Raw genomic sequence first — 26,580 nt, 5'->3', positions numbered from 1 at the left:
AGTTTTCTCCTTTCTTTCTTCCCGGTTTGGCTTGCAGAGTTCATGTGTGAGAGAGGTCATCTGTTTTTGTGAAGCAGTGACTCTCTTGAGGTTCAAGCCTAGTTGTATCCTGGGAACTCAGTCGTAACAAAACCCTTTTTTGCATCTTCGGAATTCTCAGAGTGGGGCGATTGAAGTTCTAAAGGTCGCGATCTTAAGAACGTGCCTCTAGGCTTGAGATCTCTTTTCTGAAATCCATTTTATTATAATGTTGGAATAACAATTGACACATAATATTTTTTTATTATTTTTGACCGTTCACTTGAGTATAAGTATCAGCACATACAGCTGAATCGGTGGCACAACAATTAAGAGCCGATACCGATACTGACAACATTGACTCGTACTCATATCGAGCGACAATGAGCCTTACCACAATTGAGCCAAGTGTGAGTTGACCACATACTGAGACTTAGTCGAGCCCAGCTCGAGCTATCGTGTGGATTCGTCGCAAAAAAAAAGAGTGTCAATTCATTAAACCGAAAGGAAATATCAGTCATTTTATTACAGGAAAAAATAAACGCAAAAAAAAGGCGTTAATATTAATTCATTTCCGCTCATTCGCTTTTTCGAAACGAATGCGTCGCTCTCTCTTTCCATCGTCTCTGCTGTTTAGGGTTTATCCCGGAAGCCCTAAACCAACGAATTCTCGATCTGTAAATTTATCCGTTCAACGTTTAATTCGTTCCGGTATCCGTCGATTCCTTATCATCTTTTAAGGTACATCGTTCATCTCTCGTCGAAGCCTTTTTCTTCGCGATTTTCTCCATTTTTTTTGCGCTCCGATTGGTGCCGGATTTCGTAGTATCGAGTTAATTATCAAAATGTTTTTTTCTCTCTCGTTTATTTATGGTTTATTTGGTTCAAAAGGAGCAAATTGGCCTTCAGGTTTCGGTGTTTCTTTGGAAGTCGGATGGAGCGGTGGTTGTTAATTTTGATGGAGAATTTGTTACTGAAAATCCTAAATTTTGGTGGAAATTAGGGTTTTCTTTGGTTGTTTTACTTTAGGGTTGAAGCTAACGGTGGTTTCTAATGGAATATGAGCAGTCATTTTTTTCTGGTCTTTTTTGTTACCTTTTTAGAGTTTGAATCCGAACTCTGTATGTATGGAATGTGGGAATAATATGGCGATTTTGGTTCGTCGTTTTGTAGGGAACTCATTTTTCTCTCGTTTGGCACCGTCTTCCAGCCACGAAGAAGAAAGGAGAATATTGAACAAAATTGGTATTGGGGGGTTTAGACTTGCATTTTTGTTGTGATGGTTGCACGTAGGGATCGACAAACCGGGGTTCATTTGTTGTTTTTAGATTCATAGATTCTACATTCTGAAATGTACGGACAAGGGAGCTACAATAATCAGTTCAGACCGGCCCCCCCTGTGCCGCCGCCCCCTCCCTTTCATCATGCCCCTCTTCCTCCTCCACCACCACCACCACCTGGTCAACAAGTCCCTCCACCACCACCTGGTCACCAAGTCCCTCAGCCACAACCACCCCCACCCGGTCATCAAGCCCTTCCACTGCCTCCAGGCCCTCCACATGGTCTTGGTCCATCGTACCAGCATGGTCACCCTTCTGCTCTGCAACCTCCAATTCATCAAGCTCCACCGGCTCCTCCCCCACCTACGGTCGTCCAACATGGCCCTCCTGTGCCTCCTCCGCCAGTTCACCAGGAGCCTTCACCTCCTCTGCTTCAGCATGTCCCGCCTCCTGCCATTCCCATGCCTTCTCCCCCAGTGATGGTGAACGTGGGACAATCTTACGGGCCTCCACCTTCAGCTCATGGGAGGCCCATGATGCCACCCCCATATCCTGGTTCTCAGCAGCCTCTACGGTATCCTCCATCCATCACACCGCATAATCTGCATCATGGGCTGCCACCTCCTGCTCCATCTCTTGGGGGACCAAATCCTCCAAGGATTCCTACCCCTCCACCTCCTTCACAAGGACCTGTGCTATATAGGCCACCTTCTGTGCTGGCAAACAGTGACATTGTGCAGGGGGCTCAGCATGTCCATTCTTTCCCTCCTCCACCATCTTCATTTGTTCCAGTTGCACCCTCCACATTTATGTCTTATCCACATCGACCTGTTGTTGATGCACATCCTACATCTTCATTGACTCTGCCAACACCACCTCCTCCTCCTCCATCATCACCTCCACCACTGCCACCCCCACCCCCGCCTCCTTCACCGCCACCAACTCTTCCAACAAGCACCTTTGAGCAACAGCTTCTAGATACCTCAGAGCATGCAGTTAGAATTACCCAATCCTTGAATACTGGACTGGATCATAACCATACCCCTAAACCAGTTCAAACAGAGGATTCAACAGAGAGGCTTACAAGCACTTCTATGGATTCATCTGACTCTTCCAAATTAAAAGACTATGCACATCTTCCCAGTGGTTGGCTAAACAAAGAAGGAGATAGCATGCACCAGCATGAATATGCAGTGGTGGATGATTTGCTGAATGTGGAAACATCAATTGGTCTTCCGCATCCACCTCCCAAGCCATCAGACGAAGAGGTCACTAAGAAGATCATACTTTTATGTGAGTTCATAGCCAGGGTTGGACCAGAATTCGAGAACAAGGCTCGTATTGAAGAAGCTGGAAACCCAAAATTTGCATTTTTATCTGGTGGTGATCCGGGAAGTAGTGCTGCACGTGATCATGCGTATTTCCAGTGGATGAAAAGGAAGTACTGTTCTACCGATAGAGCTGGTCAAGAAACTAAATTCAACAATCAATCACTAAGACACACAGAAACGTCAGAAGCATCACCACCATTTAGTGTTTTCCCTGATAGGGAAAAGTCGATGTCCCCGGCAGTATCAGACATGGATATGGAAGGTTAGAGCAAAAATCTTTTTGAATGCTTGATGGCTTCTTCATTCTTCATTAAGTTTTGATGAAGCATTATTGTCCCCCCTAGAAGAATATGTAATTAATACTATGAGGTATTTTTTTTTTGCATCTTACTGCTTGTTTTTGTGAATTATCCTTCTGTTATGATAACTTATTGGTGTTATGATAACTTTTTTTTTTTCACAGTGTGATGGAAACTGTTACACTTTTTAACATATAAACCATCACTCTTTTAATACAATCCTGTTGTTTGGTCTCGTTAGTGTCCTACGTCTCTTTTTCTACCTGTTTATAGTTGAACTTGTGCATTGTTTATTATGTCAATAGGACAGTGATGGAATTAGTTTGGGCTTTACTTTTTGTCTTGATACCTGCTCAGTTTTGTTTGTTGGTGTAGTCATGTGCCTTTTCCTCACATGTGTAAGCTATCAGTGCCATTTAGGACTGTCATTTACCTACTCTTATTAGATCTAAGGCTATTACATTTACTTATTAACTTGGATATAATAGAAAAGTTGGCAAGAACCTTGTTTTAGCTTGCATCACCTGTATTTTCTCGAGGAACATTGGTTTAATGATTCTGTATAAGTTGTTGAGCAGAAGGCTTCTGTAAGTGCAATCTTATGGACCTTCTTTTAAATATTTTTATTTTTCTCAATTTTGTTGAATATTTGAGCTGATATTTCTATATTATCATCACCTGACTAATTTCAGGCTTATCATGATCTTTCTCTAGTTATCATTTGTGATGCAGTTCCAACTTGTAATTTCTTTGAGTTTATGATTCCAACAAAGTTTACCCTTCAAAAGTAACACTGTTCTTACATGCTTAATTTTAATCTGTAGAAAGGTATTTGACTTGAATGTTCTGACTATTGGAAACATCTGCTTTGTGGTTTGTGCTATGACATGCATGATATGTTTAAGTTCATGATAATGTATTAAGTAGTTAATTTTGTGTAATTGTTTTCTTTCTGATACACTAGCCTTCTTTTCCTCTTAACCTCTGCTTTCATAAGTGGAACTGTTCCATTAGTCCTTTTTATGTTTTTCCAAAAAAGGAAAAAGAAAAACCTGTGAGCACAATTCTGTGCACCCTCTTACTGAAATAATCACTTCTTTTGAGCTTCTTGATTGTGATATTTTCATGTATCAACGATATGTTAATATCCCTGTTGTTTTTTCATGTGTGTGTGTGCTTGCACATGCATGTGTTTGTGTGTGCATGCGTGCTTGTACCTGCATGCATTGCATCCTTGTGAGAAGTTGTGCTTGTAGGAATTTCCTTCATATGCAATTCCACATGTAGCATATCTTGATTTATTGTTTAATTATGCTATACCTGTAATGTTATATGGCATGGAAGTTTCCAATTTTTGAGTTAAAAACTTGTTACTGAAAGCAATCAGATTGTATGAAGATCACAATCTCTTTCTATAAATATATATGTTATGTATGTATATGTGCATGTATATATGTCCATATATATGTATGTGCATATGATGTAGGTATGTATGTATACATGTACAATACATACACAAACATGCATGCGCACAGGCACGCGTGGACATCGTCAACATTTACCCTGCTTATACAACCCGTTGAAGAAAATTCTAGGTATGTTAGTCATTCTCGAACTTTTTCAGATTAGTGGCCATTGCTTGTTCAACTGACCCAAGTAACCCAGACTTGACCTGCACATTTTCATCTTCCGATCTTCATATTCAGTTCTCGAACCTTGGGCCTAGGTTTGGCCCCGTCTATGAAGCAATCCAAGCCTTTTCCTTCCACCATTTTTTTCATCAATTCAGCCCAAATGCATAATTGTTCCATTTTAACTTCACTGAGGTCCGTTGTCCTGAGTCACTTTTATCCATTTTTACTATAACTATGTCACACTTGCACGAAATATACAAAAGAAGCAACTATTTCAATCAACTTTACACTAAACTCACCAAAACACAGCTGCCAGCCCCTTAGCCTGTTGAAAAAATCGTCAGTACCCCCAAATGAGAGAAAAAGATCACCCCAATGATGCTTTTAGCACTCTTTAGTAGAAAAAACAGCATAAATACACACAAATCTAGACTGTAATAACCCCAAATTGCGACCAAAATCTCAGAAAATCGATTTAGGCACTTGTTTTCTTAAAACAGACAGAAATTGCTTGAAAAATCTTAAAGTCAATCAATACAAGTCCAAGTTGCCTCAAGTTTTCTGGAGTTCTAGCTAATTCAAATGATCCAAACCTTGACGAGCTTCACCCCAAAGGGGTTTGGTGTAGTTCGATGTGGCCTAGGCGGCTAGACGGTCAGTGTAGGTTCAAATCCTGTGGGCGTCAGCTTCTTGCACAAATAGCCGAAGCAAGGAACCATCTTAGGGCGAGGGGTACCCTATGGTTTTATGCCGTCTGAGAAGTGATGGTAGGTTTGGCAAGCTATTCTAGGACGGTTTCTTCGTTCCTTATGAAGAAAGAAAAAACCTTAACCAGCTTCAAAACCAAGGCTATCATTATCCACGTGTGACATTACTAGTGCAAATGATGCACACTGAAAAAGTCTGTCTTCAATCAGTCATCTGCTCCTTCGGATGTGTACTTTCACCTTCTACTGTCCAGTCCTATCTTTCTCCTTCACATCCTTGGCTCTGATACTATCTCAAGTTAGTCCATGCAATAAAGAAGAGATAGGGAAAGCTATCAGACTGCACTCTTGGTTTCTGATTCAATACATAAGAAAACATATAATACACCCTTTATTAGGGATGCAATGACAAGAATATTAAAAATGACAAGACCTTCACTACTGGTGCAATTACCACTACATACATAACAAATGGGAAACTGGCATTTATGTCTTTACTGCTCATTTTTACAAGATTGTCAATAAGAGGGTGGCAGGGTGCACATTGGTGCTATGGAAGCTTTACTGTATAGGTGTCATGGGGTTTTAATGTCTTTGGTTTTTCCCCTGTTGCACGGGAAGGGATGATGCTTCATATTTGTCAGCCAATATTGTTGCTGCTATAAAAAACTTACATCGGAATGAGGTCAATAATCTTGCTGGATGGCTATCTGCTGGAATGCTAGGTTATCCATTATATTGGTAGCTTATTAGGTTCACATTCCAATGCCACTTGGTTATTATGCTAACAGGCTTTGGGTCACTTTCTTATTGAATTGGGCCCCTATTGATTCTCCAATATGACATGTTCCTATGTAAATATGAATGTCTTTGGAAATGTATACTTTAGTAGATTCTTGAAAGACAACTGTGGCCATCTGATTTACACATAGTTGGCAAACCCGGCGAGTCTACTCAGGAATCACCCGAGTCGACCCAGATCGGACCCCAATTGAGTCACAATTCAAGACTGATTCCCGAGTCGACACAGATTGGACTTCAATTGGGTTACGATTCAGGACTGCCGATCCAACCCATTAAATAAAATTTTTTCTCATGTATTTTATTATTTTAATTCATAATTCTTATATAAAATCACTTGTTATGAAGAATTTAATATTGTTCAATGAAAAAAGTTAATAATCATGTATAATTATATGTTTTTGTAACTTATCTATTGACATAATAACTTGAAGTTTAGTTATTTCCATGTCTTATTCATGTACTTACACTATAAAATATAGTCCTGACTTGTTCGAGTCATTGAGTCAACCCGCTGACTTGGTGACCCAGTAGGGGTTTGATCCGAGTCCCAGTCACGAGTTTGCCAACTATGGATTTACAAACTTGAAATTCCACACACCAACTTCATAGTGGTGGCTTTTGCAAGTGTTTGTCTTGGTTCATCCTTGCACTCTTCTAATTTGAGTTCAAAACCAGAGTTTCTAGTCGAGGAACAGGAGCGGGAAGCGATCCAGGAAGCGGGGCACTTTCAAACTTTCAGGAAGCGGGAAGTGCGAGATGACTTAGAAGCGAACTGGGAATTGTCTCGGAAGCGAACTGGAAGCGACCTAGGTAGCGAACCAGAAGCAAACTAGGATTCAAAGGGAGAACGAAGAAGGAAGCGACCTAGGATTCAAGTGGGAAGCAAAAATGTAATTATATTTTTCCTAATTTACCAAAATATAAGATTTATATGCTCATTGAAAAAATAAAACATGATTTTCTAAAAACTGAATCATATATGCAAAGTGCAACCATTTAACAAATACTTTTGTTGCCAGCATTTAATAAATAATATATCAAGTAAAATTCAAAATTCATATTCATGTTGCAACCATTTAACAAATGCATTATGTTGCAAGCATTTAATAAATAATACATTATAGATATCCATAATTCATATTCCTGTTGAAACTATTTAACAAATGCATCCTGTTGCAACTTGCAAGCATTTAGTAAATAACACATCAAGAAAAAATCACAATTATATTATTGTTGCAACCATTTAATAAATAATAAATTAAGAAAACTAATAAAATTGATTAAGAAGCGTATCTTTTCAAAAAATGAATCAAATGACTTGTTATTTGCTGTTGTGATCTTTGCAAGATATAAAATGAGAAATCAATAAACTAAATGAGTTTCTAAGTTGGACTATTCCAACTACACAATCGATTTTTAAGTGCACAAAGCAAATTACACATTTAAGCACTAAAAAGTAAAAACATAATTTAATTTCAAGCATTTCAAAGTTTAAAATATAAACTTTAAACTTTAAAATTAACACAATCCACTACTTCGCTTCATCATGCAAACTTCAAAACAAAAGTACATAACACCAAAATCAAACCAACAAAATGTTACTAAGTTCTTGACAAAAAAGTCATTGCAAACGAAGAAAGCAACATAAGACTTTCTAAGTTGGACTTGGACTACTGCAGCTACATAATCAAAAGAATAATCAAGAATTCAAGAGTTCATTTCATTGTCAACAATCAATAATGTAATACCCACAAAATTTTTGAGATGATAAATAAACTATTTTGGCATGATTAATGAAATTAGTTATTGCTATTGTCGAATTATTATTCGGTAATATTTTGATATTTATTGGACTATTGATTTTATAGAAATTGATTAATAATGTTATCTAGTAAATTTCAGGGAAAATTCGATTATCGAAGAAACTACAAAATTATTATTTAACTAAGGATCTAAATATCATATTTACGATCAGATCCATTGAGTGAACCTCATCTAAATTAAAAAGTTAAATTGAGTTTAGATCGAACCCAAATTTGAAGTAATAGCAAAACCCTAATCTATAGACATTTCTAAATGATCTAAATTATGTTATTCACATCGAAAGTTTGAAGAAAACAAAAGTGATTTCATCAAAATTGGAGTTCGTACGAACTCATACATATCCGACAACACCAAGGGCAAAATCATAATTTTGAAAACCTATTTTATGAGTTTCGAACACTTGGTTATATTCATACTGAAATTCTAAGAAGAATGGTCTTGATTTCATAAAAATCGGAGTTGGGATGTGTTCGGAGTGCTCCCGGCAAGTTTTGGGGGCATAGTGGTAATTTTTACCAAAATTTGGGGACAAATATGACGGGAGAGTCATAGTCATCCGTACCTGGGTTGACCAGTCCAGGGATTTGCATGTCATTACCAATTAACATATAAACCATTATATATATATATAGTGAAAATTTGGTTAAAGTATAGGATCTAGTTCCACTAACTAGATTGAGATATAGTTAGAGAAACTAGATCCCTACCGAACCAGCCTAACTAAATTCAGCTGGACCTGGATTTGATCCTCAAGATCCAACCCAGATCCATAAGTCCAGCTCAAAAAGTAGCATACGGTTTTTATTCCCACCATTTTGAAGATTTTTAACAAGTGTAAAACTTGTCTTACACTTGTTTTTAATGGCAACACCAAAGCCTCTCCTCATGCCTATTTAAAGGCCTGCTCTCCCTCTTTCGGCATTCACTTGACAGCCTCACTTCCTCTCTTTTTCCTCTCCCAGCACCACCATTGCTGGTGGTGCTGCTTTGTTTTGGCACCACCTCTCCCAGTTACCTAACCTCAGCCCACTAAACCAAGCTCAGCTGGCCCGACTGCCACCTGACCTAGCCCGGCCTGAACCACTTGCTCAGCTGACCACCCACCTCACTTCAGCTGTGCTCGGCCTGGTTTGGGCTGAGCCTCACCGACCTCCCCTTCACAACGTACAACACCCCAGGCCGCCTTCTCCACCTCGCTGCACCAGATCGTGCCACCCTCCACCGAGCCCAGCACCTTCACCCAAACAGCACCCTCGAGCCGCCTGGTTCTGTCCAGTCCTTGCTGCCGAGCCCTAGTCTTCACCATGCCCAACCCAGGCTTGCTCTCCCCCAGCTCGGTACTGTTAGCTGGACCACCCCCAGCGTGACCTGGAACCCAAGACCACTCGACTCAACCATCCTGTACCTAGCCACCTGATCCGGCTGGTCCTCACCGCCTCGTTTTGGTTCAGTTTGAGCCAACACCTCCTCAACCTGGTTCGTTGATCACCGGTTTGTGTGAGTCGACTCCCTCACTCGAGCTCCTCGATTCGGTTCAGTTTAGTTGCACTCACACATCGCACTACCTCGGTTCAACTTGATGCACTTAAGGATCGTCGGAGATTCGTATTTTGGAGGAAAGTTCACCCGGGCATTTTTGGGAATTTTCTGCCTCTTTTGAACACACTCTACAAGGTAATTACATATACCAAATGCTTGTAACTTTTAATATTGGAATACATTCTTTTGACCCATGTGTTAGTTTATGATTAAATTATATATTAATGTCACATGTGCTCGTTTATAAGTGAATTATGTTTTAAATAGTTTCGCATGAGTTTCGCTACAATGAAATTTTATTGTATCTCACGCCTCGTATTTCAAGTAATTCATATGTTAATATCGCATGCAAATCATATTTTGGTCGCACGCCTAATGATACGAGAAATATATATATCTTCGTATCGCATGTATCCGTTGTACATAGTATTTTATTCACATGTATCATTTTTAACGATACTTTTGATATCGCTTTTCGACGATATTTTTGATGATAATTTTGATATCTCATGTATTCATCATACATAAAATAATATTTTATTCACATGTATTGCTTTCGATGACACATTTGATATCGCTTTTCGACGATATTTTTGATATCGTTTTTCAACAATATTTTTGATATCGTTTTTCAACAATATTTTTGATATCGCATGTATTCGTCATACATAAAATAATATTTTATTCACATACATTGCTTTCAATGATATTTTTGATATCACATGTATTTCACTACGCATAAAGTAATGCATCGTTTTCCCTCGTTTCACATGTGTTTTGCTTACGCATAAAAATAATTATTTATCATATGCATTGTTTTCCATGAAAACTCTGATTGCGCATGTGTTTGCTATGATAAAGTAATTATTTATCATATGCATCATTTTTCGTGAAAACCCTAGTTTCGCGTGTAATAGTTATTCACATGCATCGCTTTACGTACAAAATGATATTTAAGTCACATGCATTATGATATTCACATACATCGTTCTACGTGCAAAATAATATTCACATGCACCTCTTTGGGTGTGAAATTATTGGACTCACGTATAAATGATAAACACTCACATAACTGACATGAGTAGGCATTCGTAAAAGTGCAAATGTACTTATATATGATAAACATGCATAAAAACTTGCAATTATAGCTCGATGATAGAGCTAGGGTTCTGCAAAACCCTAGAGGTGATGAGTTATTCCACCGTAGAATAAGATTTTGTATGAAATAAACACGTATGACCCGGTAGAGGCCAATGAACATTTTTGGTGCCCTAAGAGCACGAGGGGTGTTTGACTGCCATTGTACTATAAGACGTCAAGATACACTTGTACGTTCTGAGTATGGCTTTTGTTTGCCATTGTACTGTAAGACGTCAAGACATGCTTGTACATTCCGAGCATGGCTTATAACTACCTTTGTATTGTAAGATGGCAAGACACACTTGTACATTCTGAGTATGGCGTATATTTGATATTGTATTATTAGACATCAAGACATGCTTGTACATTCTGAAGGTCAATACGAAACCTTGAAGTACAAAATAAAACACTATTTGATAAGTAAAACATACCTACACACAAACATAAGCTTTTGGATCCATCTCACTGGCGAAGTGCTCGTGTATATAGATCAATTACTGATTGAATGAGATACACAAGACTTTGGTTATCACCCTAAAAATGGGTACTAGAGTTACTAAGCCCAATTTTGACCTACCAAGTATAAGACACATAAAATAATGATCCCTGTAATAAAGATAACCTTTTTGACCCATTCTTATCTGATCTCTACCTTGGAGAAGGTAGATGGTACAACTTCGAGTGATTCTATTTTGATTTTTGGGAGCGAGGCGTCCCTCTTTGGGTCTGCTCAGTCAGGCACTCGGGTTAGAATACCTGAGAATAATATACCCTCCGATGCTTCGGTTGTATGTAATGTTCTGCCACCTCATGTACTAGGGTGGATATATATCGAAACAAAGACCTTTGAATCACACAGTTTGAGATGAAAACATGCCTTTATAATATGAAACAATAAAGTATATTCTTTTTAGTGTTTCGGTCTTGCCTTTTTGTGAATAGCTCTAGCTCTAGCCCTAGCCCTAGCTATGGATGAACTGTGACATTTGAGTTGTATAGTTGACCTAAACTGTGGTATTTGAATATATTTTAATATTATGGGTTACTTGGAATCGGTGTATGTACCTTAGACTGTCATACGTCTAACCCTTTTTATGGGCACATTATTGCAGGAAAATAATACGATGCAAAGTGAATGCGGGATGCTGTGGCGCTGTCGACCGAGTCAATCATTTCCTTTCTTTGGGCACTGAATTCAAACACATGACATTGTATTTTTTTTTGTAATATTTTAAATGATACACCGTTCTTTTGTATGAAAGTATTTTATTTGTGTCATGTTATCCTCGAATTCATTATAATCGTTTTGAGTGAAACATAATCTGCCTAAGGTTTTGAACCAAAGATTTAAAGGCTTTCGTTGATGATTTTAAAGATAAAAGAAAAGTTTTAAATTTTCACATATTTTTATAAGGGTTGAAAATCATCAGGGGCATTACAAATAATCATCTTTATCTTCTCCTTCAGGTTATAGGAAGTTCCAGATTGTTATCCCATTTTCGATTAGGTCCTTTGTTGCGATTGTTGCACCTTTTTACAAGAAGAATACAAAATAGGAATGCTAACAAATAATCAATGATACATGAAAATTTTACAAAATATCAAAACAAAAGTAAAAAACACTTTAATTGTACATATCAATCAATCAAAGATTCAAATGAATATACACCAAGGTATCAACACGATCTTCATTGAGCATATTTCTTTTATATTATGAATATAGCTATAGGTGCCCCACACTCTTTCTACAGAAGATGTGCTAATAGGTTGAGATAATACTTTAATGATTAATGCTCTCAACTTGAGCGTAATACCATCATAAAAACACCACCTATCAAAAACCAACATTGTAGGATTCAATGCATCTATTCTTGCTGCATTCTGACTAAACCTTCCACTTCTTGATGCAAAAGCCATAAGTTGTGACCTATAAAGTGAATAGAGATTTTCATTTCCAGCAGTTATGACTTTAATGATTGCACCATCTAATATATTTGTCTTTTTATGTAGAAAAAAAAGATTGGTTAGCTATAACATGAAAATGCAAATGAAAGACTAAAATAATTAAATCATTAAAGTTTAAAGTTTAAACTTTATTAAATAGATAGAATAAAATTTTTATCAGGAGAAACTTGTGTAGCTCTCATGGTGCTGGGTCTTGAGATAACCGACTCATAATATTTTGGAGTGAGCATTTGGGCTAGACTATGGAGGGGCACATTCGTTCTAACCGTTCCTATAAATCTTTTCATACAAATCTAGTTGTCCTTTTAGATTGTCTTTGATCTCCTTCAATATATTGTCCATGCCTTCATACACTTTACCAATTATAGGGCCTTTATGATCACAAAATTTGATCATCTTATTAAAGGGTTTTGTGATCAATAATGCTAAATGAACATAATCCCAATATTCTTCATCAAAAATAAATTTTTTCTGTCGTAACAACCCTAATTTTCATAGTCTTATCAGTGCATGATTGCTTTCACTCACTCCATCTATGTGATATGACCGTAGGCCTCAAGCTCTCCCGTACAACAATATGAAACAAACTTTGTTTAACTAATCTTTATTGGCTCTAAGTTTTCATTATTTCTAAATATTGCTAATGCTTTTGAATGATTGATGATATATTTCACAATTTCTTTACTTTGTAAATATGTCTTTTTCAACCAATGAAACTCACGTGCCAAATACTTGAAGACCAAATTAAAGGTGTGCACGATAAAAGGTGACCCAAAAATATATTTGTAAGTTTACTTCAATTCTTCGCCAACTAACTTAAAATTTGCTGCATTGTCAGTAATCACTTTTACTACATTAGAAGGCCCCACAATTTTAAATTCAATATTAAAAACTAGACAATATTTGCCTGTTGCACAGAAAAGTCACACTTATTTAAGATCATCGACTCAAAACAATTTGATGCAAGTATATTTATCAGGTGCTTGTTCTTTATATTTGTCCAACCATCTGAGACAATGAAACCTCTAAACTCCTCAAACTTTTCTCGAAATTCACTTAACTCTCTGTAAACACACTCTTCATTGTCAAGCAACGTTATTCGAGCTTTTTCATATGATGGGGGCTTATATCCATCCACTTTACTAAATGCTGATATCATCTCTTCCCGATATGATGATCAGAGCACATTGAAAAGTATGCCATTTGCGTATAAAAAACTTATAATTTTATGATCTAGATTGTCTCTTTCTACATTTTTAAAAGTATCACAAATATCAACTGTGCTTCGACTTTCACTAAAGGCAAAAGAAGATGTAGTAGTCATACTAGGCTTCAGTTTATCATTTCTTGATCTTTTCAACTCAAATATGCGTGATGAAACTTTCACTCGTCGAACTTGCTTTTTAATTTTTCTTGCCTACTCTTTATTTTTTAGAATCGTAGAACAAAAGGCAATCCCAATACTCTTTCCCTTTAGAACTCCCATTAGATGTGCAAAAACTTGAGTATGACCCATGTTAAATATTTTTGCCGTGCTTGTACATAAAAACATGAGTTCCACCTTGCTTTCCTTATCCACTTTTCTTTTGCACCATAACAGTATTGTTCTATTCTAGGTGGTTTTGGGCCATCTTCATCATAGTATCCATCTAAGTCATATCCTTCATCTTCCTCATCGAAACAATTTTCTTCTCCTTCATCAAACTCATATGGATAATCAGACTCCTTATCATTTATGTCATTCTCATTCCCAACACCACTAGCAGATTCATGCTCTAAATTGAGAAAAGAATCATCCTCATCACCATAATTGTCGAGATCATAGTTTGTGATAGTCATTAGTGAAGAAAAAAAAACAAGTAAATAGACCTGCATAAACAAAGTACATGCATCGTTATAAAGACTATATAACATGAGCACAACAAGATGCTAAATGACATGCCTTTGTAAGCATCCAAGAGACAACCTTGAAAATGGTACCATTCCACTATTTGTGGCACTACCATTACTGAACAACTTGTGCATAGAATCATGACAAAATAGATGTTTGTAAACAAGCCAAGATTTTAATATTCATGCCTGAATTCTACAAACCAAGATTTTGACATGCCATAAATAGTCAAGATACCAGAGTTATAACACTTAGAGTATTAGACTGAAATCTTAATTTACAAAATCGCTGTTAAAGCTCAACAACATTCAATTGGAACATAAAATGTTTATGTACAATAATCCAAATGCTAAACAACTTTTTATAAATTACACTTAGCCAATATAACAAATAAATTCAAAGCACATTTCCTATTTATAAGATAAAGTTTTATAAGAAATAATTAACAAGTTTGGTTATAACTTGTAAGAGTCATCCTCAATATGATACGAAAAGCAAATGAGGATCACAAGGAAAAAGAAAACAATACCAGTAACTTTAGGTTTTAAATTTTGGATTTTTTCATAAAGCAAACAGAAAATTCACTTCTAATAAAAACACAAAAAATTCATCAACCGAATTAATTTTGATTTTTAATTGAAAAGGAAGCATTCTAGTTTTTCATCCAATCACAGATGGGAAATCTGAAACTAAAAAATCATATTTAAGAAAAATATACAGAGAGCGAGAGACGTGAGGGATAGAGAGTGTGAGAAAAAGAGAGCGAGAGACAAATGTGAGACAAACAAAGAGTGAAAGAGCATGTGAGTCTGAGAGCAAGAGAGGAGGACATAGAGTGAGAGAGGAAGAGAGACAAAGAGTGTAAGAGAAAAAGATAGCGAGAGAGGGAGTGAGACAAACGGGAGATACAGAGTGAGAGAGACAGAGAGCGTGCGAGAGAGAGAGGGAAGGAGAGTGAGAGACAAAGACTGAGAGGGAGAGAGAGAGAGACAAACAAGAGAAAGAGAGAGAGGGAGCGTACCTTGCGATTCTATTCATGGTGCCTCGCCATCGCCGGAAAAAGGATGCCTAGTCTTATGAGTCTAGGCAGTAGGGTCCTATTTTTTGAGCTAGGCTGTCCCCTGCTTAGTCCGCAGAGACATGGTTGCCATTTTTTTGGTTTTTTTGTTTCCTTCTTCCTCTTACTCCAAAAGCTTTCTTTGTTCTCTCATTTTCTTCTTTTTCTTTTGTTTTCTTTTTTACCTTATTATTTTTTTCTTCCTTCTCCTTTCACCCAAGATTGCCAGACTATAAAGTGGAAGCGAGAAGCGATGCTTTTTAAAATGTATAGGAAGCAAGAAGCGAGAAAAAACAATATAAGAATTGAATGAGAATCAAAATGGAACTCAAATAAAAACTAAAATAAAAGCGATCATTCATAAATTTCATGATTTTTAATGTAAGAATTAAATTTTTAACAAAATCTAAAAATGATGATTGCCAATTTAGAGAAGGCACATGGAAGTGTGTGAGAAGCGTGAGAGGAAACACATAAAAACATGAAAAGTAGAGTGAGAAAACATATAAGAAAAATAGATGAAGCGTGTGAAAAGCATAGGAGAAGCGTGAAAGAATTAAGATTCCCATCAAGTTTTAAAAGAGAGGAGTATTACACGTCCAAAGCGAGTTTCCGGGAAGCGGGCTTCCCACCTATCTAATAAACATCCGGTAACTCTGCTTTTGCCCCTTTGGCTTCTCTTTTTCTTCCTCTTCTTCCTTTTTTTCCTTTTCTTGTTCTTTTTTTCCTTCTTTTTTTTCCCTTATTTTTTTCTTCTTCTTCCTGATTTCGGTCCTCCACCTTCTTTGTTTTCTTCACTTTTCTCCCCTTTTTATTTTTTCCTTCTTTTTTACATGTGTGCATGTGTTTTTGACACACATGCACATACACACACACACATAAAATCTACTTTTCAGCTATCAATCTATCTATAGGGTTAATCTAACATAAATTAGTTGTGTTTAACATTAAAATGATTAAAACACACTTAAAAAAGGCATTTAAAAAAATACATGATTACTTTTTCAGGTCAAAAAGGTAACTTTGATACATAAAGTTTATTTTTTGGAAAAGATGTTTGACTTCTCAATTCTCTCCAAGTTCAAAAGGCCTATAATGCCCATAAAAAGTAACCATGCGTTTTAAAAAATACCATTCTTTTAATGTTTTTTTAGTCATTTTAATAAGGTTGAATTTATCTAATGTTAAACAAAACTAGTTTAATGTTAGGTTAACATATATATAGTGAGGGATAGGTGCTTAATGAAATATTCTTAATGATTCGTGCTTAATGGTTTTTTTTCAGGTTTTTTAGTTTTATTTTTAAATTCTGACTGTACAGATATGATCTATTTTCTTGATTTTATAGTGATCAGCTCTTGAAGTGTTCTATTTTGACACATGGGTGGGCTTTTGTAAGGTTCGAAAAGTCAATGGTCTAAACTCTTTGTAAATTTTGGAGGCTCCAAATATCATTTTTCATCGAAAGCACATGATCCAAGTGTTGATTCCTCGTAAATTGACCATGCTGAGCACATTTATGGGGTCAGAACTACAAAAAAAACAGTGAAAGAGCAGAAAACCCATTAAACATGTTTCATTAAGCACCTATCCAATTCTCTCTCTCTCTCTCTCTTTCTCTCTCTCTCTCTCTCTTTCTCTCTCTCTCTCTATCTATATATATATATATAGGAATGAAAACCTCCCCCAATGGAAACCCTCTCAAACCTCCCCAATGAATTTTTTTGGTGTTTTTTTCAAAATTCTGACCATACAGATGTGTTCAGCATGATTGATTTACTGTAATTCGACTCTTGGATCATGAATTTTGGATAGAAAAAATGGTATTTGGTGCCTTGAAAATTTATGAAAATTGTATGCCGTTGATTTTGAAACTTATAAAAACCTATCCATGCATCGGAATCAAATGCTCCAAGAACTGATTCCTATAAAAACAAGCATATAGATCACATATGTACGGTTAGAATTTTGAAAAAAACACCAAAAGTCCAATAAAACGTCCATTGGGGAGGTTTAGGAGGGTTTTCCATTGGGGAGGTTTTTCATTTCCCTCTCTCTCTCTCTCTATATATATATATATATATAGAGAGAGAGAGAGAGAGAGAGAGAAGACCCATAATGATTTTCTTTGTTGGTTCATATCGCCGACCCCAATTGTTTTGGGATGAAGGCGTAGTTGTTGTTGTGTATATATATATATATATATATATATATATATATATATATATATATATATATATATATATATATATATGAGAACATGGTTCATCCTTCCCTTTTTTCTTTACGTCACCATTAAGACCCTCCAAATATCAAAGTTTTAGGTGTTTTATGCTCAATTTGAACCATTAGGTGTGTTTATCAATACTTATTTATTGAGAAAAAAGCTTTGTTTCAAATTGATTTGATGTAAAAAAATGTGCATCTTATTATGAAATTTTAGTACGATATCAACCAATGGTTTTTTTTTATTTTTTTGGGTCCTGCCTAGGCCTCAACTAGTCCTTTTAAGGGTCTTCCGCCTAGGCTCCGACTAGTGCTTTTTTGACAACTAAGGTTTATTTCATGCAGTGCACTGGTCATAAATTGAACGAGAATTATGTATTTTTGTGTTTTAATTTTTTTTATTGTATTATGTGTCATTAATGTTTTTCCTTTTCAAAAAATATTTTTGTTTTTTTAAAATATGTTGGTTGAATGTTAAGACAACTTTCAGGAGAGTTTCTTTCTTACTGCGGATATTGGGTATTGGTAGTATTACTTTTCCCATGTTACATATGAACACTGATTAATATGAGGTCCTAGTTAGTCTTTCATTCTAATATTTGGTGCCCTTTTGCACAGATGCCACAGAAGAAGTGCATGAAAGTTCTAATTGAAATTTTATGCTTATTACTTTATTTAGCACCTAGTTTGAGAAAAGGAACTTCCTCACATCATTTATACTTGAACTTTGGTTGAAGTTGGAAGAAATGATCCTTGCATCATCAGTTCATTTCATAAGGATAAAAAGTTATAAGGCCCACGCTGTATCAGTCTAAGCAATGTGGGGTGGTTGCAACTATCTTACATTATGCTGGTTAACTGCATAGTCTTCTTCTCTTCTGGAGTCTGCACATTTCATGAATATTTTGGCACTAATAAGGAATTGTTGGGGGTGCATTTTAGTGATAATTAGTGACTAGACTGCTGAAACATAGCCCTACGATTGCTGCATTGTTTTTTATATTCTTACATTTTCTGTCTTGGCTATCTGATCTGCCTAGAACAGGATATGCTAGTTCCATCCTGCAACGATGAGAAATGCTTCCTTATTGGTATTCTCATGTTGGCCAACATTTTCTGCATAATCTTTCAGATGATGTCTATTCACCTACTAGACACTTTTCAAGTCATCATCTGGTAGAGGGCATGGAAGCGCAGCCGGTCCCAACTTCCAATAAGAATCTGTTATATGAAGAGCTGTTGTATGCCCCTGAAAGTCCCTCTGAACAATCACCATTGCAGAAGACTTCTCTTCAAGTGGAAGCCTTGGCAGGGTCATCAAAATTGGATGCCGAGCAAGAAAAAGGTTATCTCAAAACTAGTCTTTCTTTTCCTTTTCTTCTTTTGATAATTGTCACATCTAGTAGAATGGAATGAATTTTCCGGTGCAGTAGTATATGATAAGACAAAGACCTTGGTTTCTTTTTATTAGAGCTTCACATTTCCTTGAAACTCATTCAGAGGCTCAAGTAGAAGGAAAAGGCAAAAATAGTACTGTCACATCTTTGGTGGTTTCTCCAAGTGGCTGCTATATGCCATAGATAAATTGATAAGCATTTGATAATTGTAAAGAGAAGTATTTAAATGTCCTGAGGTTCTTTTTTGTAAGTCTTGGCGTAAGATTCTTTGACTGTATGGTGCAGGCTAGAGGACTTGTCTTTTTTGGTTCCTTAACCTGTTAGTTAGCCCCTCATGTTTTACAATGCTTACATTTGTCTGTGAGGAGATGACTGATTGAATGTGGCAGAGTGCTCAGCTTGACACTTTTCTTGGTCCATCTGCTGAACCTAAAATCACCTTTTCATGTTTACCATTCCAGAGTATGATTTCTGATTTTGGTACGGGTTTTCTGCATTGTTGTCTATGTAGCATATATTATGAAAATGTGTGCTTCATCATTATTATATTCTTATACCATGGTTGCACTTTCAATGTGGTGCGGGTCGGATCCATGATAAAAAACTAACAGTTTGGACATATTCGGCGAAGGCCTAATGATACTCCAGTTAGAAGGATGGAGAAATGGGAAAATATATTAGTTAAAAGAGGTCGGAGTAGGCTTAGGAAGACTTGGATGAAGATGATAGGAAAGGATATGAATGCTTTGAACCTCACCGAGGACATGGCATTGGATAAAAATGATTGGAGGAGAAGGATTCATGTGGAAGACCCAGAATGATTTTCTTTTTTGGTTCATATCGCCGACCCCAATTGTTTTGGGATGAAGGCGTAGTTGTTGTTGTTTATTGTCAATTTAGAGAAAGCACATGTAAGTGAGTGAGAAATGTGAGAGGAAACACATAAAAAACATGAAAAGTAGAGAGAAAACATATAAGAAGAATAAATGAAGCATGTGGAAAGCATAAGATAAGTGTGGGAGAATTGAGATTCCTATCAAGTTTCGGAAGGGAGGAGTATCGCCCGAAGCAAGTTTCCTTGAAGCAGGCTTCCCACCTATCTAAGAAGCTTCCGGTAACACTGATGTGTCCCAAATAGGCTCCAATTTAGCTATTTGATCACGAAGTCTTTTTAGGATCCATAGTACTCACACACACTTTTATCACCTTGTGTGAATTTATGGATCTTGTTATGTATTTCCCAATTGTGAGTGACATCTCTTTCGGTATACGTTTGCATGATAAAAGTTCAAGCCTCATCCGCTCTTTCAAATTTCAAGATGTTTTCACATGGCTCCACATGCGGGCTTCCTATGAAGAGTAAGAACACTTTATCATGACCTACTTCTCATACTTTATAGTTATTTTTGTAATCCAAGAGAGCTTTCTCTCTCTCATTTCCTTGGTCTCTTCTTTCGATGTTCCATCTTCTTCCACCATAACTTTGGTAAGAGTAGGTTGATGTTCCGGAGTGGAACCATCAACCAAATGCCACAATTTTTTTCCTACTAATATTATTTTCACCGCCGTGGTCGACATGTTGTAGTTGGTTCCTTCGAATTTGATGGGAACAGTTACTTGTCGGTCATGGAGGAAAAGAGAATAAAAGAGGGAGAGGGACAGAGAGAGAAGAAGAAGAGGGAGAAGAAAAAAAGATGGAAGATTGTTGATGTCATGCTTCCCGAAGCAACGAACGGACGCTCCTACGATCTTCACGGTCCACCACATATCTTCAAATACAAAGAGCAATCAAGGAGCACCAAGTACCATGTAATGAAAGAGCAAATATACAAATGGATGCTTCTTATGGGCTTACAAGAACACGACCACTTATGGGTTAATACAAAACTTACACATAAGCCGCTCACGGGCTTGAATCACAAGTAAAAATAATGAATATTATTGAGAGATTGGGTGCTTGAGAAAGTAATACCCATCTAAGGGGAAGTACCCCTATATATACACACACACACACACACACAAAGGAGAACCAATATAGCCGTTGGGAGCATCCTAACAGCTATATTTGGGCAATGACAATATTGCCCATTACAAAAACATGAATTTACAAAACAGAAAAAATAAAGAAAACAAAAAATATACAAAGACACTAGTGCCTCTGGTGGGCACATCCTATAAGTGCAAAGACTGAAATACCCCTGTTGGGTATTACCTATTACAATGTTATGAATATATGTATCATATATAGTTATATATATTTATATGTATATACTATGTATATACATATATATGATACAACTTAACAACTGCTACTGTTTAAATTCTAATGTGGGTTGCCGACTTCTTTTATCTCAGGAGGCCAAACTTTTTCTCCTGGGACAGATTTTGAGGATGTTAGCTCTGCCAGTGATTCACTTGAAGCCACTGATGAAAATTTAGATAGAACTGTTCATGAGGCTACCAGGCCAGTTCTTGAAAATCCTCCTACGTTGCGAGTCCATCAACCAGGCATTGCAAAACCATCTATTGAAGATGTGAGTTCATTTAGGCTTTTGCCAGATTATGCCTCTGATGACAGCACAGATGATGACATCGGACCAAAAATTGAAGATGTCAGCCCTGTTAAGTTTTCATCAGAAGCCTTGGGGTGCCCCAAGGATCCCCAAGATTTCCAGAGTTCTTGCCTGCAGCAAGATTCAAATTTAGACTCTAAAGAGGTTTCTGACGTTACGATGCTTTGTGTTACTCGAATTGAGCCTAGTCAGCCAGAGTCTTCTGCCTCACCATCCAGAATTAGCAACATTGAAAGCTCAGAATGTCCAACGGAAGCACAGGAAGGATACCCTCCAGGTGCCATCAGTTCTTGGCCTTTGAAAGCAGCGAAGGAATTGCCCGCTTCTAATGATGAAAGAGCACAAGATGTCATTGCTGTGCAAGTTGATGATGTTAATACTGGACTTGATTCTTCTCCTGGAGGTGTGTTCCATCAAGAGAAAGACGGACAGAAGCCTCCTGCTACACTGAATGTCGATGAGTTTGGGAGATTGCTAAGAGAAGGTTTGAGTGATAGTGAGTCTGATGGAGGGGGTCATTATAGTGGAAGGCGAAGTAAGAGGAGGAGAAGTTGGGGTCGTAGCCTTTCGCCCCAAGAAGGCAGGTGGAGGAGAAGTCGTAGTCCAAGGAGGAGGAGGGACAAGCGAAGCCGATCCCGCAGGTATGCCTTTGTAATACTGTTTTTAACCATCTTGTTCTTGTGTTTCCCATTTACAACCATGAACCTTCAATTCTGTGGTTCTATAGCTTTATGTTTTGGAAATTTTGATATTTTTGGAAATTTCATTTTCAGCTGGTCCCCAAAGAAACAAAGAAGCAGAAGTAAGTCTCCACCTTCTGGAAGGCGTGTGGGACACTTTGGTGGTGAAAAGACATGGAGAGACAGGGGTCAGCCACCTGCGTGTTTCAATTTCATTCGTGGTAGGTGTTTCCGTGGTGTATCTTGTAGGTTCCTTCATCGTGACCCTGCAGCTGATGATGGTTATCAACATTATGAAAAACATCAAGATATAAGGGATTCTGCTGGACATGCTGGTGCTCGGGCTATACTGGATGCACAGGAAGCTAATCCTTTAGAGATGGAGGTAACAACTGCTGCATATGATGCAGCATTCACCAAGCAAAAAGAATACAAAGAGACGAGTTCAAATGAAGGCGTGCCTTCGAGCACTGTTGAGTCTACAACACCCAATTTTCATGCTGAACCAGCAAAGGAAGGTGATCATCTGGCTGCAAATGAAGTTCGTCAGTTAATAAATGTTGATGCTGCACCAGAAGTAGGTCAGCATCAGGTACAAGTGCCTATGAAAGGAAATACGAATTCACCAAAGGAGAATATCCCTCAGAATCTTGTTGGAAGCTCTGTGTTGTCAGCTTCATCAGTTGATATTACCTTGCAGCCTTTGATTGTTACTGAATGCAAAAGCATACCTGCTGAGACACATATGGGCAAACCACCTTATCCATCTGAGGGTTCACCAGAGCATCAGCGGCCTTCTCAAGTTGATAGAGCCAATTCCCCTCACCCAGCACATGTTCAAGGTGTAGCATCTCTGCCTCCACCTACACAAGATGTGATGCCAAAATCTTTCCCTGCTGAAGCTTTTCCAACCCCATCTTTGCCGAAACAGGCTACTGCACCTCAGTTGCATCCATATGAGTCTCCTGTCTGCCAGCCACTTATGACGGAGAGCCTTAGACCTCACCAATTGCCAGCAAGAGATTTTCACCCATCCACTACTTCAGATGTCTTCAAATTGCAGCCTCCAGCAGTGGTGATGCCCCAAGCTTTTCCTCCAGAGACTTCAAACCTGCAGCTTCCACCTCCACCACCTAGAGAATATCAGTTTCCACTACTGTCACAAGCACCAGCATCTTTTCAGCCACAACCTCTCCAACAAGACAGATTTCCCATCCATCAACCTGCTGCTGATTTACAATCTCTGCCTCCACCTCTTCCTACAACTTCTTGGAATGACCTCCCTTTACCTACCTATGCGAATCAATTACCTCCTAGATCCATTGCCCAGGCCGCTGATTTTCGTCCTCCATATCAGCAAAGTGCTGGACCTTTGAGGAATGAATTTGTTTTGCAGCCACCAGGAAGGCCATACCTGCCTGAAGAACCAATGCGTTCCCAGCAGGTTGATTTCTATCCACAGGGATGCTCATTTGGGGAGCCTCATAGGCCACCGCGTCCGATACAAGACTTAAAGCCACATCCATTTCCTTTGGAGAGTGCAAGGGATCAACCATTTGGCAGTGAACCTTTTGTAAGAGATCCAAGAAATATGCAACAAGAACGACGATTTCTGCATCCTATGAATGCTGAAGGTCTTAAGTCTCAACTTGGTCCTCACCAGTACATGCACCCGCATCCGCAAACCTTTCATGAAGATGCCCTGGCTAAGCATCCTGTGTTGGAGGATCATCAATTGTTTCAAAGGACTGGTCCTCAATTACCAGGGCAAAGGTTCAACTTGCCTGGTGCTGTCGACCAAGATAACTCACACTCTCACCCATTCACTACTCGAGATTCACGTTTACCTCCTCTTGAGACGTATTCGAGAGAAGGGAATTCATGGCATCGAAATTATCCAAGAGAACATTTAGGTCTCCAGATGCATAATTTACCAAAGGAAGATATATCCCCTAGAGTTTTTGCAAGGGAAGGTCTTGAAGCTGGCTCCTCTTTCATGGACATGTCCTATTCTCAGCAGCCATCAGTTGCTAGTGGCTTCTCTTCACTCCAAGGTCTATTGCCACATTTGAATTCTTCCAAACCTCCTGCTTTTGCAGGATATCCAGAAAGTTTTCCTACAAGTGCTAGGTCTTCTCTACTATCGGGTATTGGAAGATCCCAGGTGCCGACAACCCACTACAATCCATATGCATCAACATTTGAAGAAAAGCCAAGCAAGTTCGAACCTCAATTTAACTTATGCCACGTACCTATTGGGGGGAAAATTTGTAGTGATCTTGGATCAAGACCACCAGGCATGCAGCAGGCAGCCTCACCATCAGGCCCAGGCCGTGTTGCTGGGCAGTTGTGGCCAAGAACAGGCAGTTCATTGGCAGCAATGCCATCTGTAGAGTTAAAAGATTATGCATACTCAAGGGATCCTTCTGTTGTTGGCTCATCAGTTACCCTCCAGCAGGTTCACACGGAGTCAGCACCAGGCGACCAGTATGACCCACTTTTTGACAGCATTGAGCCTTGCAAGTTGAGTAATATTCAAGATCGTGCAACCAGTGTTGATGCCATTGCAGGGTCAATCTTTGCTCGAACGAGTACAGAACCAGATTTGATCTCCAGGCTTGGCAGCAGCGGACCGAAGCTTTTAGATGTGGAAGAGAACAATAAGCAGAAAGGTGTTGAAGCCATTGTATTTAAACCATTTGAAAATGATGAATTTGGAGAAGCCACATTGGATGCAGAGGTGGGTGCTGTAGAGAATGCTAGCCCAAGGCTTGGAGACGAGAAGAACTGGAGCCCAGGGAATCCACTGGATGTGGCAAATATAGGTGTAGGCGAGATTGAAATTGATCAAGTTCAGACACCTGGAAAGAGTAAAAAGAGCAAGGATTCACGTTCAATGAAGCTTTTCAAGATTGCAATTGCAGAGTTTGTTAAGGATGTGCTCAAGCCATCGTGGCGGCAGGGTAACATGAGCAAAGAAGCATTCAAAACCATCGTCAAGAAGACTGTTGACAAGGTGTCTGGAGCAATGCAGAGCCACCAGATTCCTAAATCTAAAGCAAAGATTGATCAGTATGTTGAATCATCACAGAGAAAACTGACAAAACTGGTCATGGTGGGTGCTTGTGGCTTGAGTCAGTGCTTCACTTATTATCTGAGTTTTTGGGCTTAGTGGGTTTTTAGTGTTATATTTTAATTCTAATTGATCTGCAGGGTTATGTGGACAAGTATGTTAAGGCATGAATGGTGGCACAGACTGCTTGTGTTCTTCCAGGAAATGGTATGATATTTTGTCTTTATGCTGCATTATGTACATGCATAAAAGGAAACCATGCTTTCATGTCAAGGACTTTGCTGCCTGGCAGGAAATGGTATCTCTAATTCTCACCACCGCACAGCTAAATACTTTTGTTTTGTTTAGTTGTTCGCTCTTAGATTATGATCTCCCCTGTTTTGGGTTGACTAGTCGTCACCTCATTGTCTTCATCTGCTACACATGCACACATGCATGTGTGTCACATCAACACATATACCTGTGTGTGTACACCCACACATGCATGTACACGTAATTAATCAGTGCTTGTATGGTACAGGTTGTGAAAGAGACCAATTGAGATGAACCTTCTGCAGTAGAAGTGCATGATTGATTTCTTTGGGCAGTGATATCTTGGCTTTCAAGAATACCAAGTTATTTGGAATCAACCAAACCTCTTCAATGGGTGCTTAGGATGCTCTTGAATCATGCATATAAGAGATGCACTTTGTGGTACTTTCCTTTTCAACTATTTCTACCTGATCAACTTGTGTAGGTTTCTCTGTAAAGTATTTGATCTTTGAAGGCAAGTTTTCATAAGTAGCTCAAAATTTTCTTGTACGAGCACGATGGTTAGAGGTATCTTATATTCTCATTTTTCACAGTTGAAATCTGTATTTCTCAACGCTCCTTTTTCCAGAATTTGTACATAGTAATTTCTTGCTCATGGTTATTGTGCAGATATCTTTGGTAAAATTGCATTTTGTGTAGTTGTAGGAAAGAGATTATATTTGTATCCTTCACGGGAGCAGTTAAGATAGTATGGGTCAACCATTGTCATGTACCAGGGATGTTGGCATTGGAAAGTAAATTCATATGTTGGCAAAATGAGAAACTATAGAAACACGAGAGAGGAAACATGACCTTGATTGTAAATCCTTCACAGGGGCAAAGGTAGTAGT

At 38.1% G+C, this 26,580-nt stretch overlaps 1 protein-coding gene across 1 annotated transcript; it reads left to right on the top strand.

Annotated features, from left to right (window-relative positions):
* The first annotated feature begins 610 nt into the window (after positions 1-610).
* On the top strand, positions 611-26,374 carry LOC149837720 (uncharacterized). Its single transcript, XM_090006191.1, has 7 exons — positions 611-759; positions 1,192-2,891; positions 18,848-19,060; positions 21,468-22,326; positions 22,459-25,480; positions 25,579-25,645; positions 25,959-26,374. Exons 2-6 carry the CDS (start codon positions 1,370-1,372, stop codon positions 25,606-25,608), a joined length of 5,646 nt encoding a protein of 1,881 aa, XP_089862317.1. The 5' UTR covers positions 611-759; positions 1,192-1,369; the 3' UTR covers positions 25,609-25,645; positions 25,959-26,374.
* The last annotated feature ends 206 nt before the right edge of the window (positions 26,375-26,580 follow it).

The sequence above is a fragment of the Nuphar pumila genome, chromosome 5 (genome assembly GCF_984573655.1).
Source record: "Nuphar pumila chromosome 5, dmNupPumi1.hap1.1, whole genome shotgun sequence".
In the NCBI taxonomy this organism is placed as follows: domain Eukaryota; kingdom Viridiplantae; phylum Streptophyta; class Magnoliopsida; order Nymphaeales; family Nymphaeaceae; genus Nuphar; species Nuphar pumila.
This window is presented reverse-complemented; position numbering and strand designations above follow the sequence as displayed.

What these genes read in the sequence shown, in the direction of transcription:
- LOC149837720 (XM_090006191.1), top strand. Translation starts at nt 1,370, where the DNA reads ATGTACGGACAAGGGAGCTACAATAATCAGTTCAGACCGGCCCCCCCT. An exon ending in ATCAGACATGGATATGGAAG is followed by an intron (nt 2,892 to 18,847) that starts GTTAGAGCAAAA and finishes ATAATCTTTCAG; the next exon opens with ATGATGTCTATTCACCTACT. An exon ending in AACTGACAAAACTGGTCATG is followed by an intron (nt 25,481 to 25,578) that starts GTGGGTGCTTGT and finishes ATTGATCTGCAG; the next exon opens with GGTTATGTGGACAAGTATGT.